The 18,056-nt window shown below is 49.0% G+C and overlaps 1 protein-coding gene across 2 annotated transcripts in view; it reads right to left on the bottom strand.

Annotated features, from left to right (window-relative positions):
- Positions 1-1,425: 1,425 nt before the first annotated feature.
- Positions 1,426-18,056, bottom strand: part of SPECC1 (sperm antigen with calponin homology and coiled-coil domains 1) — a 113,860-nt gene continuing 97,229 nt past the window's right edge. For both annotated transcript variants that reach the window (XM_056865246.1, XM_056865247.1), the window contains 3 exons: positions 10,181-10,297; positions 7,146-7,205; positions 1,426-1,614 (listed from right to left, as the gene is read on the bottom strand). In XM_056865246.1, the coding sequence (XP_056721224.1) occupies positions 1,525-1,614; positions 7,146-7,205; positions 10,181-10,297 (267 nt within the window). In that variant the 3' untranslated portion in view covers positions 1,426-1,524. The remainder of the gene's footprint in view (positions 1,615-7,145; positions 7,206-10,180; positions 10,298-18,056) is intronic.

The following is an 18,056-nucleotide window of genomic DNA, read 5'->3' as shown; positions in this document are numbered from 1 at the left end:
AGCCGAGAAAAGCTAAGCCTTTCAGCAAACCCCTTCCCTGCATGCGCTCAAAACCCTGAGAACAGTTTCAAGCTAACCCAGAAAGATCTGTCAGGCCACAGACGTCTCACACTGTCCGGAGAAGCTTGCATGTTGGTGCCGGGAGCAGCCGTTCGCCTATGTCTGCATGGGCCGGAAAGCAGCTGCCCCTTCCTGATCCTCATCTCGCGGCTAGACACATCAGCCCCACCATCCACAAGTGGCTAAAGGAATTCTCCCTTCCTGGAGTCTGGGGTCCTGGAAGGGAGTTCCTGGCCCTCCCCAAATTAGACCTGCCCAAAATAACATAACATGCATCTGAAAGCTCCTTTGCTCTGCTTGGAATCCCACAAAATCAGAACATTTCAAGTAAGATTTTTTGGCTTGTCTACACATCTCAATCAGAACAAGGCGTCTCAATTTGCCTTCCAATCCCTTCCATCCAAAATGCCCCACAGAAGACCACCTACACAGCAGCTACTGTGAGAACCCAACCAAATCCCAGCGGCTGAAAGGGGCCAAGAGAGCTCGGGATGGGAAGGAAGATGAAGCCAACTTGAAAACAATCCTGGCGGAGGTATCCAGGGTGTAGTAGGGGGGTGTTGTCCCATGGCCAAGACCTTCAGGTGAGATGTCCAACCTGCCTTCTCTGGCATGCGCCACCTTCTGCAGATGACACAGCCTGGCACGACGGTGGGACAAACACCTGACAAGGTCTTGGATCTGTAAACACAGCAAGTATGAATTCCCATCCTCCAGGGGACAAAGGGAGAGCAAAGCGTTATTCCTCGGCAGACACCCTTCCCTCTGGGTTGGTGGGGACCCACGGGAAACATAACCTCTCCTCCCACATGTTGTGCACCCGCAAGCACAGGATGTGTTGGAAACACACGCAGATCTTAGTCTTGTGAAGGCCCACAGAGATAGCCAGCCACCCCCAGCCAAAACCTGCAAAGGAGCAGTTGCCTGGACCTGCTCTCCAGGTCGGCAGGGGACCAACCCACACATAGCCTGGAACAGTCCCCTTGACACACACCAGGTGTTCGGAGCTCAGCACAGGTGGGTCTCAGAGGAACGCGTTTGTGAACCTTCCTGCCGGCCCTTCCGTGGAGGGCTGTGAATGCGAGTCAGACGCTTGCGAAGCAGCTGTGGCGCCTCGGAAAGGCTGCTGGTGAGACAGGGGAGCCCTTTCAGCCTTCTGGGCTCCATCCATTTGGCACTCTTGGGCAGGGAGGGGGCTGTTGACATGACAGGTGCCCCCAGGCCAAGCAGAACCTTCCTGCTGCATCTTTGGAGTGTGGTGGAAGCGGAGAACTGGGCTGGGCTTCTGCCGAATCACAAGAAAAGTCTGCTGGGCTCTGTGGAGTAGGAACGGGGGCGCCTGGGGTGGGGTGGTGGGTAGTGGGCTTCTTTTAAAGTGATCGAGTGCTTGTCCATGGCGTTCTTCAGGCGCCTCTCCCTCCTCCTTCTGCAGCTCGGCTCTTCCCTCTAGCTGGCTCCGGGGCCTCAGGTCTCGAAGTACTTGTAGATCTGGGCCACGTACTGCATGACGCTCTGCCAGTCGGGGCGGTCTGTGTACATTATCTCGCTGAGTTCCTGTGGCGGGGATGGAGACAGGATTAGAATCTGGGACAGGGGAGGCAGAAGCCGATAATGCACTTCTGCTGCAGGAGGAAATGGAAATAAAGCATAGACCCGGCCCTGACAGAAGTCCATCCAGCCCAGCATGCTGTTACTGGCAGTGGGCAGGGCAGCGCTTCTGGCGAGTCTGCAGGGGCAGCGTGGAATTTGCTGCCAGAGGATGTAGCGATGGCCACAGGCAGAGACGGCTTTAAAAGGGGCTTAGACAGATTAATGGAGGAGAGGTTTATCAGTGGCTACTAGCCATGCTGACTAAAGGGAAACTCCACGTTCAGAGGCAGTCAACCTCTGAATACCAGTGCCAGGAGGCATCATCAGGGGAAGGCCTCGGCCTCTACGCTCTGCTGTCGGCCCTCCAGAGGAACTGGTTGGCCTCTGTGTGGGACAGGATGAACCACTGGTCTGATCCAGCAGGGCTCTTCTTAGGTTTTTATGTGGCTACAGCCTCCATTTCCCCTCCCCATTTGGTGCTCAGGTAGACAGCCTCTGAACATGGAAGCCCCAGTGAAGGTCACTTCCTCTGACCAAGAGAACTCTGCCCCCTATATATTAAATGTGGTTATTCAGTGATGAGTAAGAGGACCCCCCCCATTTTCTGGATGGGTTCCCATCCCTATAACAAAAGGAAGTTCAACAAATGAAATTTTCTCCCGCTAGGCCTGTTAAATTTCTTGTCTGCTGTGTGTCTGGGCGCAGGAGCCCAGCCAAGGAGAACATCTGGCAGCCCTGTCAAAGAGTGGCGGGTGGGAAGGAGGCCCGCCAAAGTACACACAATCTTCATCATACAATATTGCTGTTTTATTAATATTTATGTATATTTTAGATTTATATCCCGCCCCTCCCCTAAAAACCAGAAACAGTTGAAACAGATTAAAATCCATATAATACGAATGATAAGATGGCGCCCGAAACTCCCAGCAGAGCTGGCGCCCGATAATAACAGACCCACCGCAAAGTAAGTGGGGAGGAGAATATAGAAAAGGGGGGGCTCTGCCCAGTCTCTCTCTTGCAGGCCCTACGGAACTGGGCCAGATCCCCCTAGCTTTAAAAGAAAAGCTGAGAGAGAAAAGCCACACATCAATGAGGCTGACAGGCATTTCCTGATTTCTCTTTGGAATTATATAAAAAAAAAAAATCAAAAGGATTTCCATCTAGACATCAGGAAGAACTTTCTAACCATTAGAGCGGTTCCTCAGTGGAACAGGCTTCCTTGGGATGTGGTGAGTTCTCCTTCCCTAGAGGATTTTAAGCAGAGGCTAGATGGCCATCTGTCAGCAATGCTGATTCTATGACCTTAAGCAGATGATGAGAGGGAGGGCATCTTGGCCATTTTCTGGGCATGGAGTAGGGGTCACTGTGTGTGTGTGTGTGGGGGAGGTAGTTGTGAATTTCCTGCATTGTGCAGGGGGTTGGACTAGATGACCTTGGTGGTCCCTTCCAACTCTATTATTCTACCGTAGAGGGTCCCTGCAGTCCTTGAAAGTGGGGAAAGGTGTGAGAAGTGGGGTGGGGGAAGAGTGTGTAGGAATGGCATGCAGGGGCGGCTCGGGGAGAAGGCATGGGAGGGGAGGTGTGGGAGGGGAGAGGTGAGGCTCTTCTTTGTGGTCCGTGCTATAATCTGTGTGTTGCAGATTGGGGGGGGAAGGGGCCAAAGCTGAAAGAAGAGACACCGCCCAGTGAGTCTATGGCGGACCTGACGCTTGAAGCCCTGCCACGTAACCCCTCTGCTTCTACCACGTCTGAAAGACACTTAAAGCTGCCTTCTACTGAATCAGACCCTTGGTCCATCAAAGTCAGTATTGCCTACTCAAACCGGCAGTGGCTCTCCAGGGTTTCAGGCAGAGGTATTTCACATCACCTACTTGCCTAGTCCCTTTAACTGGAGATGCTGGGGATTGGATCTGGGACCTTCTGCATGCCAAGCAGATGCTCTACCACTGAGCCACGGCCCCTTCCTAACCAGCATCTTCAAGAAGGGAAGCAAGGAAGGCTTGGCAGCGTTTGGGAACTTCATCTATCTCCCACTGGGGTTTGAAGAGGGGCTGGCTGTGCACTGTCCAGCAAGGGCTTCCTTGCCCCAGGCTGCTGCTGCCTCCTGCTTGGGGAGCGTCCTGGCATTCCCATTAAGTCCAGGAGAGGCCAAGCTGCTCTCTGATGTTCAATGCTTGCTGGGAGTCCGTGCGGGAGGCTTCACGTTCAAGCTTTGGGGAACGTGATGGCTCTCATCTTTCCTGCTGCAGCGACCCAGGAGCCGCTGCCAGGAACAACAGGCGCTCTGCCGGAAGGGTTGTTTACGTGCTGGCCAGGCTTCCAGGGAGCAGACAGCAGCCAAAGCTCATTAAATCTCAGCTTTAAACGTTTTCAAGAGATGAGATTTTATTTTTAAATGGTGGGGGGTAGTGGTGAGATGGGGTAGGATAAATAAGTTGAAGGGAAACCCGATGGATGTTCATACAGCCTTGTACTTTCGTACATTCTGGAAGGGCCACGAGTTGTTCCAGCTGATGAAATTGTGGGCTGATTCAAACAACCAAGAAACTTGGCTCAGTATGCAGGCAGAGATCAGCGGGCTATCATTTCCAAGCAGCCAACTGATGGCTCTGTTGCCAAGCGACAGGTGGATTTTCTGCTTGCAAGGAAGCAAGAGGGCCATAAGTAGGGAAACAAGAGGTGGGAGCCCCCAAGAATGGGTCCCTTGTGGAATGTAGCAGGCAGGTGGGGACCTCTTCAGTTTTGGGCACCACAATTTAAGACAGATGTAGACAAGTTGGAACGTGTCCAGAGGAGGGCAACAAAGATGGTGAGGGGTCTGGAGACCAAGTCCTCTGAGGAAAGGTTGAAGGAGCTGGGTATGTTTAGCCTGAAGAGGAGAAGACTGTGAGGGGATATGATAACCATCTTCAAGTACTTGAAGGGCTGTCGTATAGAGGATGGTGCCGAGTTGTTTTTTGTTGCCCCAGAAGGTCGGACCAGAACCAACGGGTTAAAATTAAATCAGAAGAGTTTCCATCTAGACATTAGGAAGAATTTTATAACAGTTCGAGTGGTTCCTCAGTGGAACAGGCTTCCTCGGGAGGTGGTAAGCTTTCCTTCCCTGGAGGTTTTTAAGCAGAGGCTAGATGGCCATCTGTCAGCAATGCTGATTCTATGACCTTAGGCAGTTCATGAGAGGGAGGGCATCTTGGCCATCTTCTGGGCATGGAGTAGGGGTCGCTGGGTGTGTGTGTGGGAGGTAGTTGTGAAATTCCTGCATTGTGCAAGGGATTGACTAGATGACCCTGGTGGTCCCTTCCAACTCTATGATTCTATGAAGAGACAGGCACAAGGTTCTCACTGCGTGCTGATCTCAGTCCAGTCTGGCACACTGGAGAAACCAGTGGGCTGACTGGGCAGAGGAGTCCCTATGCAGCCTGGCAGAACAGATGCCCTGGCACCTTCAGGTGCACAGCCACAGGTGACCGACCACGTGTGATCCAGAGATTCCCAGTTTGGTCAGCAGCTCCCTCTTCAGAGGCTGATAAACGGCCCGGACTAGGGATGCGCCCAAATTTTGCGGCCAGACTGCTTCAATTAGACAATTCCAGTTTCTGCCAGAGGTCCTCCCAACTTTGGGGGACAAAATTGCAGTCCCCCCAGCGGCCTTGTTAATGAAACTGAATAGAATCACTACCATTAAAAACGCCTGTTCTTTGCATAAATAAAACAAATGTATCAGGAATACCAGCAGGGAAAACAAGTGAAACGAAAAAGCTTGGAACAACATCATCTGAAAACAAAATTAAAACTAAACTTTTAAAAAAGGCAGATTCGTACTCCTGAGCCTGGACCAGAAAGAATTGTGTGTTAAGTACCGTCAAGTCGCTTCCGACTCATGGCGACCCTATGAATCGAAGTCCTCCAAAACATCCTATCTTTGACAGCCTTGCTCAGGTCTTGCAAACTGGGGCCGTGGCTTCCTTTATAGAGGCAAACTGGGGCCGTGGCTTCCTTTATAGAGTCAATCTATCTCGGTCAAGAGTCCTGCACACAGAAGCTGCTGCCAGACCAGGTGCAGATGGTGAGCCTCACCGGGTTTGATTCCCCACTCCGCCACATGAGCGACAGACGCTAATCTGGTGTATCGGGTTGGTTTCCCCACTCCTACACATGAAGCCAGCTGGGTGACCTTGGGCTAGTCACAGCTCTCTTAGAGCTCTCTCAGCCTCACCTACCTCACAGGGTGTCTGTTGTGGGGAGGAGAAGGGAAGGTGATTGTAAACTGGTTTGAGTCTTCCTTAAGTGGCAGAGAAAGTCGGCATAGAAAAACCAACTCTTCTTCTTCTATGGAGGACTCGCACATTTGCAGTTGTGCCACACACCACATGGGCAATTCAGCAGGAGCCGAGACAAGCGAACCTTCTGAGAATCATCTCAGCTTTCATTTTAAAAAAGAAAGAAGCAGAAACAGCATTTTTTCCCCAGACATGGTGGGAACTGAGGCTTATTTGAAAGTGCACGGCCTAATAAGTGGTGACTCTCAAAGTGGGGCTGGGAGGGGAGCCAGCACAGGCAGAAACAACGATGCAAAATAAATGATGTACAATAAGAGTAATCTTGACCATGCGATGTTATTTTGCAAATAATAATAATAATACAGCGCGCCGAATGCAGCTTGCGCTCGCACGGAAGCACTCCGACTGCACAGAAGCACTCAGCCGCCTCAAGCCTGGCCTTTGGGCCGGAGAGGGTAGGGTAAAAATGCAATAAAATAAACAAATGTACTTGGAAATGACCGATGCAGGTACGTGAGAGCTGTAGGACTGTGCTCTCGGCAGGGAGAAATGACACTCATCATGGCGAGCTCCTGGCTACAGTCTGTGGTGGAAGTTTGCAAGAAATTTACCAAGATGTTATTTTTTATTCCTTACAGAAGGGACCACAGGCTGGCTCAAATGCTGTTGGGGTAATAGTGAAGCGGGTTCACTGCTTTCCACAGAATTTAACAAAAGCTGAGCTCAATGATGGGCCAGTTTTCTCAAGCATCATCATCAGGAGAGCCAGCGTGGTGTAGTGATTAAGAGCGGTGGTTTGGAGCGGTGGACTCTGATCTGGAGAACCGGGTTTGATTTCCCCACTCCTCCACTTAAGCAGTGGAGGTTTATCTGGTGAACCGAGTTGGTTTCCTCATTCCTCCACATGAAGCCAGCTGGGTGACCTTGGGCTAGTCACACTCTCTCAGACCCACCAACCTCACAGGGTGTCTGTTGTGGGGAGGGGAAGGGGAGGTGATTGTTTGAGCCTCCCTTAAGTGATAGAGAAAGTCGGCATATAAAAACCAACTCTTCTTCAAGTTAAAAGCAGACCTTCAACAAACAGCATCAGGCCCTCTGGTAGAAAAACTGGGACAACTGCCTGCCTCCTCCACAGTCCTGGCTTGCCATCTCTGCCTTGCAGGCCCCGGCCTCTTCAGCCCCCCCGCCCTCCAGTCTGGAACAAAAGGCACTTACCAAGCTGGGTTTGATGCCTACGCTTTCAGCTGCTTGGAATGCCAAAAGGAGATTTCTTTTCTGCGAAAATAAAATCAGGACGAGGGAAGGTCAGGGTGGAAGAGTGCTTCAGTGGGGAGGGAAGGGTGGAGCCCCCAAACCGAGTCTAGCAGTTGGGATGCACAGACCGAAAAATATAGAAGCTTTGTTGGGTAAAAGTGAAACCTTCAATTTAAGGTAGTTTCAGAGCCATGTTGGTCTGCAGAAGAAGAGCTAAATTCAAGTCTAGAAGCACCTTAGAGACCAACAATATTTTTGGGGTATAAGCCTCTGAGTTCAAGTTCTGGTATCTGATGAAGAGAGCCTGGACTCTCGAAAGCTTAAAACTGAAAAATCTTGCTGGTATCTAAGGTGCTACAGGACTCAAACCTAATTCAAGTTAAGGTGTCTCCCCTCAGCTTCTGAATCCTGTATTTCTTTGAAAAATTCATAGCCCGCTATCCCTAACCCAGCATTCCTGGGAAGTCAAATGTCAGTCGCAAACACTTGCTGCTATTGGTAATAAATACGACTATTTTTCAATAATGATTTATATTAGTAGCTATTGAGATTACATTTTGGAGACGACTACATGATCTGGGTCACTCTGCTCTCAGGAGATAATTGAGTCTGTGAGAGCTGCTCTGAAACACTTTAGCGTTGTGTAGAGAGCAGCTCTGAATCACTTTAGCGTGGTGTAGAGAGCAGCTCTGAATCACTTTAGTGTGGTGTAGTGGTTAACAGCGGTGGTTTGGAGTGGTGGACTCTAATCTAGGGAACCGGGTTTGATTCCCCACTCCTCCACATGAGCGGCGGAGGCTAATCTGGTGAACTGGATTTGTCTTTTTTCTCCTACACATGAAGCCAGCTGGGTGACCTTGGGCTAGTCACAATTCTCTCCAAACTCTCTCAGCCACATCTACCTCACAAGGTGCCTGTTGTGGGGAGGGGAAGGGAAGGCGATTGTAAGCCAGTTTGTTTCTTCCTTAAGTGGTAGAGAAAGTCAGCATATAAAAACCAACTCTTCTTCTTTACTGGCATGGGAGAAGAACTTTGCTGTCTCGTTCACGGAAGTTTATGGTATTGGCAAAGACTGCCATTGCTTAATCAGTTACTGGATAATAAGAACATTCTAATCATGATATTCTATATTGAAATAATTAAAACCATTTTTATGAAGAAAACAAGGCTGTAATGTAAGAGAATAGTTCAGAGGGGACATTTCATAAACGGAGCTGGAATGTGGTATACTGCATTATTAAGTGCATTTATTATCTTGCTATTTGCTGCCTTGTTTTCTTTGTTTGTAATTCATTTCTGCATAGTTTATGGTCTGTCATGTATTATGTTAACAATGGTCAAGTGGTGGTGGTGAGAGATTTTTCCCCCTCTTGGACTGGAGAATAAGTGGTCCCCCAGGAACCTAAACTGCCCTCCTGAGTCTTATACGAGAGCTTCAAGGAGCCCCAGAAGGAAGCCCTGGCCTCCTTAGCCAGGAAGTCAACTGCCGGCCCTGACAGTCACGGCCTTCTGAACTTCACCGGTTCAATTTCCAACGAGATAAATTTGACAGGTTCAAGCCTGAAACCACCACCCCCGCCCCACCTTCAGACCAGGAAATCCAGACCACAATCTAAAAATGACACCTGCTACCCTATTCAAAACATTAAAGGAAACAAATTAATGAAGCATGCAAATAAAATACATGATGGTGCGCACGCACCTACATGTATGGGTGGGGCTGGGGGAGAAATGCATACAAAACACAGGTTGGTTTGCGGGTAGGGTTTTTTTTTGGGGGGGGAGGGGGGAAAACAGCAAAATGAGCAAAAGCAGGCCAGGAGTAAAACCATCTTTGAGTATTTATTGCCCAATTAAAAAAATAAATAAAGGGGTTCATTCCTAAAAAGGAGTTTTCTGTCTCTCTTACATTCAGCAAGCTTCTAGTCTGCAGCATAGGGTAAATTTTCTGGCTGAGAGCAAGATAGCCCTTTAGGACAAAGGGGACTGCCCAGCCTTTCAAAAAAGGCCCACAAAAGTTAAGAGTCCACAAGTACTGCTTCATGAGCTTGCATACTTATGCATATATCTGCCTGTTTAGTTGGGTTGCCAGCTCCAGGTTGGGAAATTCCTGGAAATTTGGTGGAGCCTTTAGAGGATGGGGTTTGGGAAAGAGAGGGACCTCAGCAGGGTGTAATGCCATAGAGTCCACCCTCCAAAGCAGCCATTTTCTCCAGGGGAACTGATCTCCGTCACCTGCAGATCAGTTGTAATTCTGAGTGATCTCCATTCAAACAAATATTAACCAATATTAGCCTCCCATTCAAACAAATATTAACCAATCAATCCTACGGGTTTGTCAATCAATTAAATAAGCCTAAGCCCCCATATGAAGCTGTGAGGAAAAAAGGAATTCTTGCTTTGTTGTTTAGGTGATGCAAGCATAGGTTGCACCAAGCTGCATCTTTGAAGAGGAACTCCTCTTTGAAAGGAAATGCCTCTTCTAAGTTGGAGCTTGCACGTTTTATAAGAACTAGTTTTAAAAATCATGAAACTTAACAAAAGAAGCACTCTGCTGCTTAATCAATCAAGGGCTTCTTTTTAGCAGATCGAAATGTTTGAGGGAGGGGCCGACATTCAGTGCTAGAGCACTTCCTTTGCATGCAAAAGGTGCCGGGTTCACTCACTGACATCTCCAGCTAAGGGATCTCTGACAGCAGGTGCTGGGAATTCACCTGAGACTCTGGACAGTGACTGCCAGTTTCAGCAGGCAAGACTTGAACTTCCTATGTTCATGAGCAACAATTCCCAACCCTCCCGTTCTGCTTTCAGCCAGAGGGGCCAAAGAGCACAAGATGTGCAAGAGATTCCAGGTTCCTCCCCAGGCGTCTCCAGTTAAAGGACCTCAGGCCGCCAGGGATGCTAGAGAGCAGCTGCCTGTCACAGTAGGCAACGCCGATAATCTGACTTGGTATAAGGCGTCTCATGTCGGTGATGATTCCAACCAATTCACTCACCTTGTCTTGGCTGCTGAGCTCCTGGAAGGGAATGTGCGCAGGCAAGTAGGTGTGGAGGAGAGCGCAGAAGGCCAGGCCGTCGCTCCAGCTGCTGCTGAAGTTGGTGATGTCAATATTCTGGGGAGGGAGGGAAGCAGGGTGGAGACAAACAGCATCAGGTCAGTTCTGTTGGCAAAGGTAACTGTGCCGTCTGCTCTGTAAGTGCTCGGCTCCCTCATGGAAATTTGGGCAGAGAATCTCAGCCTGGACAGCTGAAGAAGTTCCTCGTATGGCCGCAGCTGCCCAGCAGGTGGCATTCCATGATGCCCAGCCTTTGTCTTTAAATTGGGCAAGTTTCTAGTCCTCATGGGTACACTGTCGTACTTTGAAAGAGGAATATTCCACCTGCCAGAGGCTCTGTCATTTGACAGCTTCCTAAACATTTTTTTTAAAGTTTTAAAGTTCAGTAGCTTATCAATATCAAAAGTAATATCAAAAAATAAGTAATATCAAAAAATAAGACTCAACTCTTAACTCTAGTCCCCAAAACTAGTGTTTTTACTTAAACTTTCGAGTTTTCCATAGACATATCACAAATTATCTTCTGGCCATTTTAAAAAATTGTCTTTTTAAGCCCCACTCTTCACAAATCCCCTCCCCCTCCCGTATCTGCATCCCGAGGTTTCACCATGCATTTGATGAAGTGGACTCTAGCCCAAGAGTGATGAAAACAGATGGGTGTGTGTGTGTGTCTTTCTCCCTCTCCCATATTACTATATGTTCGGGCACCCAATGAAATAGTTGAAAAATAGGTTCACGACAGACAAAAGGAAATATTTCTTTACTCGATGAGTAATTAAGCTGTGGAATTCACTACCAGGGAAAGAAGTGATGGCCACAAGCAAAGATGGCTTGAAAGGGGGTTGGACAGATTCATGGAGGAGAGGTCCATTTGTGGCAACCGGCCATAGTAAGGGATCCTCCATCTACAGAGGTGGCAAACCTCTGGATCCCAGCACTGGGAGGCAGCAGCAGGGGAGGGTCTCAGCCTCTATTACCTGTTTGTTTGGTCCTTCAGAATAAATTGTTGGGTGTTTTGTGAAACAGGGTGCCAGATTAGATGGACCACTGGCCTGATCCAGCAGGCTCCTCTTACATTCTCGGCAAAATACATTTTGGCAAATTACATTTTGCTGGACTTTAAGGACTTTAATTTTTTTTTTTTGCAGAACACTAATACAGCCAGGAGCCCCGTGGCGCAGAGTGTTAAGCTGAAGTACTGCAGTCAAAAGCTCTGCTCACGACCTGAGTTCAATCCCGACGGAAGTCGGTTTCAGGTAGCCGGCTCAAGGTTGACTCAGCCTTCCATCCTTCCGAGGTCGGTGAAATGAGGACCCAGCTTGCTGGGAGTAAAGGGTAGACTGGGGAAGGCACTGGCAAACCACCCCGCAAACAAAGTCTGCCTTGGAAACATCAGGATGTGACGTCACCCCATGGGTCAGGAATGACCTGGTGCTTGCACAGGGGACCTTTACCTTTTAATACAGCTACCCAGTCGAAATAGAAAATTCATAAACCTACCCAGAGATATGGGCTGCAACAGCTATATGAAACACCCATGTTCATGGGCAGTCTACCTTGGAGTAAGAGGTGGTGCCAGCAACTGCAGAGGACCCTTCAGATCCTGCCTGTGGACTTCTAGAAGCACCCAGAGCCAAGAGGCTGACCTAAACAGTGCCCAGTCTGCTCCAGCAAACCCAGTCCTGTGGTGTTTTTTTTTTTTGCTCCTCCAACTGGGCTACTGCTGGGTGTCCCCTGTGCGGCACAAACAAACACCCAGAAGGTAAGATGAGCCATTGATCCCAATCAGTAGTGCTAACAGGATCTGCAAGGCCTCTTGGACACAAGTTGCCTCAGGAGCCAGGTGTTCTGCCTTGATGTGAACCGTTCGTGCAACAGCAGGGAACAAATTATCTTGGTGGAAACCGCTTCATTCCCAAATCTTAATTACCGGCAACTTTAATTGCATTAAAGAACTAGGCTGAGATTGGATTATCGCGCTTTGACAAAAGGCACCTTACATATTGTCATTTGTCAATTTGCAGCTTTCAGAAGCGAGAAAGTTGCCACTCCAGGTCAAACTGCCCCCCCTCCCAGCCATGTCACACTAATAAAGGTGCACAGTGGTCCGGGCTGCAGGAGGAAAAGGTTGTCTGGGACACAACCGGGGCACCTCCAGCAATTCAGCTCTGGAGATGGGAACATTAACTTTGCACCTCTGCTGGAGGGGGTGGGGCACTGTGTGAAGTCGACAGACCTGACTTCAGCTTATTTTTTTGTGTTGTAAAACCGGGGAGTGGAGCAAAAAGTAGTGTGAATATGTGTGGTGGAAAGTGCCATCAAGTCGTAGTCAACATATGGAAACCCCATAGGTTTTTCAAGGGAAGAGACAAAGAGAGGTGGTTTGCCATTGCCTGACTTTGAGTAGGGGCCCTGGACTTCCTTGGTGGTCTCCCATCCAAATGCTAACCAGGGCCGAGCCTGCTTAGCTTCCGAAATCTGATGAGACAGGGATAGCCTGGGCCCTCCAAGTCAGGGCAGTGACTGTGTAGGTTTGCATATGTGGTCACTCCTCTACCACTTGTGACCCTTGAAATTGGGGGTGGGGAAAGAAGAAGAGGAGTTGGTTTTTATACCCCGATTTTCTATAAGATTCAAATCGGCTTACAATTGCCTTGCCTTCCTCTCCCCACAACAGACACCTTGTGAGGTAGGTGGGGCTGAGAGAGCTCTAAGAGAACTGTGACTGGCCCAAGATCACCCAGCAGGCTTCATGTGGACGAGCAGGGAATCAAACCCGCTTCTCCAGATTATAGTCCACTGCTCTTAACCACTACACCAAGCAAGTTCTCCCCTTCTCAAAAGTAGGCAGGATTCTGAATTTACCATCCCTGCCAACGCTTTTCAATTTTGTTTCTCTCTTGTGTGAACAAAGCGGACACAATCTTCCATTTCCTCGCATCAATTTCCCCTGTTAAATTTCAGCGCTTTCACAAGCCACCGTTGGGAATGCTAATAACGAAAACAGGTTGGATATAACGGCTCACATTCAGATTTGCGCCGCCCTTCTCCAGCAGCATACAACCCCTTTCCTCTGCTCTAGTCTACTGAACACACATTTGGACACTACGAGTTTGAAGGAACTTGGGAGAGAAAAGGGGTTTGAAAGGAGGAAAAAATACGGGCTGGTGGCAAACTCAGCGGCTCGGGACACATGAAAACAAAAAGAAATGGAAAGGGGCTTTCTTGTACATCCCCATGAGAGAGCTGGGTTCGAATCCCCACTCAGCTATGAAACCCACTGGATCGTCTTAGGAAAAGCCGCTCTCTTCCCCCACATAACCAACCTCAGATAGCTCTTGAGCAGAGAAATTTGGAGGCCCCAGAACGAGGTCTACAGCTTCTTGGAAGAGAGCCGTGGTACAAAGGTGAAACAAATAAATAGAATCTGATCCTGCCCTTCCGGAATGTGATGCTTAGAATGCAGGCGTGTAGAGGTGTATCCTGTCGGGCTACTGTGATGTTCCCAACATTAAAAGGAACTACAGGAGGAGTGGGAGGCAGAAGGAAGCCAGCGGGGAACAGCCTTGCCGGCACTGCCGGGGAGGGAGCATCGCCTCCTCCACCCCTGCACAATGGGAGGGGGGGAGGATCTAAGACCCTGGCCCCGCATCCTGCCCTGCCCTCTTCCAACAGGCATGTGAATACGGGGATGGTGAAGCAGACAGGCAACGGGGAGGGAAGACGGATTCTGCACACGTCAATATCGACCTTGACTGATGAAGACCAGAAGGAGGTTCAGGGGATTTACAGGACACCAGGAAATTGGGGAAGAGAAGAAAGGGAGGGAGCACAATGACCTCTATTCCCTGTGCATTTGAGACGGGGTGTTTGAATGGACAGAGTTCGAGCTTTGGTGTGGGATGCTAGGGACTAAAGGCTTGACCCATTGGGTGGGCCGTGGTCAAGCCACGAGTCTCAGACTCAGCTTCCCCCATCTATGAAATGGGAACAGCAGGGCAGCAGAACCCTCTGAATGTTGAAATCAATTATAGGTTGAGTATTCCTTACCCAGACATCCGATATCCAGACTGATCAGGCTGTTTAATTTGGAAAGAAGGCAGTTAAGGGGAGATATAACAGAGGTCTATAAAATTATGCATGGTAGGGAGAGAGTGGACAGGAAGAAGCTTTTCGCCCTCTCTCATAATACTAGAACGCGGGGTCATCTCCTGAAGCTGGAGGGTGACAGATTCAAAACAGATAAAAAGGAAGTATTTCTTCACACATAGTTAAACTGTGGAACTCCCTACCCCAGGATGTGGTGATGGCTGCCAACTTAGCAGGCTTTAAGAGGGGAGTGGATATGTTCATGGAGGAGAGGGGTATTCATGGCTACCAGTAAAAATGGATACTAATCATGATGCATATCTGTTCTCTCCAGGATCAGAGGAGCATGCCTATTATATAAGGTGCTGTGGAACACAGGCAGGATGCTGCTGCGGTCGTCTTGTTTGTGGGCTTCGTAGAGGCCCCTGGTTGGCCACTGTGTGAACAGACTGCTGGCCCTGATGGACCTTGGTCTGATCCAGCATGGCCTTTCTTATGTTCTTGTGATCTGAAAACTGGACCTTTTGAGCTGGCGTGCAGGTGTTACTCACAGGCCCCCAGCAGTGCCACTGATGGTTCAAAGTACACAAAATTTTAAAAATATTATTTAAAATTACATTCAGGGTATGTGTATAAAGTAGATATAAAACATAAATGAATTTTGTGTTTAGACTTGGGTCCCATCCCCTAGATATCTCATCATGTAAGTGAAAAAATTCCAAAAAATTCCAAAATATGCAAAGATCCAAAATATGGACCACTTCTGGTCCCAAGCAGCTTGGATAAGGGATACTCAACCTGTATATATTTAGATAGAGTGGGATAATTTGTAAAAATAAACAGGTAGCACGAGACATCTGGTGCCTCTGTATACAAATATAGAAAGAGTGGAGAGAAAGTGCATTCCTAAATGTATTTCACAAACTTGCCTATCCTCCATCAAATCCCCCTAAAATGACACCATGGATCCCTCCCCCAGAGCCCACCCCCAAACTGTGTCCGGACCAGCTTACTCCAAAACAACAAAACCCTGCAACAGACATCTTCTCTGCCCCTTTTCACTAGCTCAAAGAGATCACATTCCAAAGGCCAAAGAGAAATGTTTACAACCATCAAGAAAAATTCATATTTTTTTCACGAGTTGCATGGTGATTGGCTCATTCACAGAAATCAAGACAGCCAAATGCATGACAAAATGCATTCCCTCCCAAGCGCCAGGTGCTGGGCAGATGTTTAAAAACAAACAAACGAAAAAGGCCCAGGCAGCAGGCTGATAATTCAAACAAGCCGACAACTAAGAAAAGGTGGCAGCTGCCAATGTAATTCAACATAGGAACATCAGAAGGGTCCCTGCTGGTCCATCTAGTCCAGATCCTGTCCAGAAGGGTCCCTGCTGGTCCATCTAGTCCAGATGCCCCAGAGGGCCTGAAAGCAGGGTAGAGTAGCCAAAACTGACCCCTGTTGTTACCCCAGAAAATGCAATTCAAAAGATAAAGGTCCCCTGTGCAAGCACTGGGTCATTCTTGACCCATGGGGTGACGTCACATCTTGACATTTCCTAGGCAGACTTTGTTTTACGGGGTGGTTTGCCAGTGCCTTCCCCAGTCATCTTCCCTTTACCCCCAGCAAGCTGGGTCCTCATTTTACCGACCTCGGAAGGATGGAAGGCTGAGTCAACCTTGAGCCGGTGACCTGAAACCGACTTCCGTTGGGATCGAACTCAGGTCGTGAGCTGAGCTTGGACGGCAGTACTGCAGCTTACCACTCTGCACCATGGGGCTCCTTAATTCAAAGATAAGCTGCCTCTTAACATGGAGGTTCCATTTCCCCATTGCAACTAACACCACTAATGGACTATCTGCCATAAAGTTGGGCTAATCTTATTTTACAGCGGACATCATTACATCGCCTGGCAAAAAATTCCTCGCATTACCGTGTGAAAAAGTTCTTATATTTGCCTGTGCTAAATAAGAGGTAAATGCCTTTAAAGACACTCCGTAACAACCAAGTGGGATTGAACAGACTGGTTTTCACCTGGCAACACAATCCAAGTACCGGGGGTGGGGGAGGAGGGGAAGAATCCCTGAGAGATTTAACCTTTTTCTGTCTGTGGTTTTGGCACCTGTGCGCATCTTGGCAAAGCTGCCGGTGGGCTGGCGGCCTCTGGGTGCAGCCGTCAGCAGGAAGAAGCCTCTGTCGTGCCAACCTGCATTTCTGCCGAATTAAGGCAGTGCTTGGGGAGGAAATTCTGAGGGATGAGGCAAAACTTCTGGCGATTATCTCACTCTGAGCCTGACTGGCTTTGGCACTGTGATGCTGTAAATCACAAGCAGATTTTGATTTGTAAATCACAAGCAGGCAGGAGCTGTGGCTGGCAGGCGTCAGCCAGGAAGTCTCCAGCATGAAATACGTACCCGGGCGACCCTTGTCCAGAGAGGCTTCTAAATCATTCCTCAGAAAAGGACACCAAACCAAGGAAGGTTTTGGGTCCTTCTGCAGGGATCTCATTGCCCCTTCCGCTGATCTGTCTGGGTGAAAGGTTCCCCAAACCATCTGAAAGGATTGTGGGAGGATGACATCATGGACCCCAAAAAACCCGCTTGTGCAAGGATTTCCACCAAACCAGGGACATTCCACCAGCAGTGCTGGTCTGCGTATCAGGTTTGCTTCCTGTTACGAAAACAGCTCTCCGTGAATATTCGATCCACCTAAGCCCCTTGGATTAGTAAGGGGAAGAACATTTCCCACCGTGGGGAGATTAAGTCCTCACCCAGGGCTGGACCTGAAACTCACCAGTGAACTCTGCAAGCTGTAATTTGGTGTCTCCTAAACTTCCTACCTCAAGGGACCCCTTTCCCATCGCCTCATCTGAAGTGAAACTCCTGTGTGTTGCAGAAGATTCTGAGAGTGTGCAGTCACTGTTCCAAGCAAGGATCTGATTAGCCCTGCCTCCATGCATACCCAGCGTGGTGTAGTGGCTAAGAGCAGTGGTTTGGAGCGGTGGACTCTGATCTGGAGAACCGGGTTTGATTCCCCACTCCTCCACATGAGCAGCAGAAGCTAATCTAGTGAACCGGGTAAGTTTCTCCACTCCTACACATGAAGCCAGTTGGGTGACCTTGGGCTAGTCACAGTTCTCTTAGAGCTCTCTCAGCCCCACCTACCTCACAGGATGTCTGTTGTGGGGAGGGGAGGGGAAGGTGATTGCAAGCCGGTTTGATTCTTCCTTAAGTGGTAGAGAAAGTCGGCATATAAAGACCGACTCCTCTTCTTCTATTACTCCACACAACGCACCCAATCTCTCTCTAGGCTGCAGGGAAGTATAAGCCACACTGGGTAAAATGTTTTTCAGGGAAGCATTCTGGGGAGTGGACCCTCCCCTTGACTAAATCCCAGGAAGGTTCAGAGGGACCTCAGAGGTCCCCCAAGGAATTCAACAGGAAAAGTACACATGTGGTTTGCTGTCAGCACACAGGGCGAGGGCAAAGGGTCACCCCACTCCCCTCTTTGGTTACCACAAAGCCCCAGCAACTTTGCAAAGGTTGTAAATGCTCCCATCCCACTCGATCCCTCTTTATCAGCTTTTGGTAAAAGGCAAGAACCAATGATTCACCCAGCGTTTACTGAGGGATCAGCAAAATCTTCCAGGCATTCAGGAGGTCAAAGTCTTATCCCTATTACTGACAGCAAGGCTCTGATTGCCAAGGCACATCAGTTCTCCGATTCT

The sequence above is a fragment of the Euleptes europaea genome, chromosome 19 (genome assembly GCF_029931775.1).
Source record: "Euleptes europaea isolate rEulEur1 chromosome 19, rEulEur1.hap1, whole genome shotgun sequence".
NCBI classification, from domain to species: Eukaryota; Metazoa; Chordata; class Lepidosauria; order Squamata; family Sphaerodactylidae; genus Euleptes; species Euleptes europaea.
Note: the sequence above shows the minus strand (reverse complement) of the source record. Positions and strands in the feature narration are given on the sequence as shown.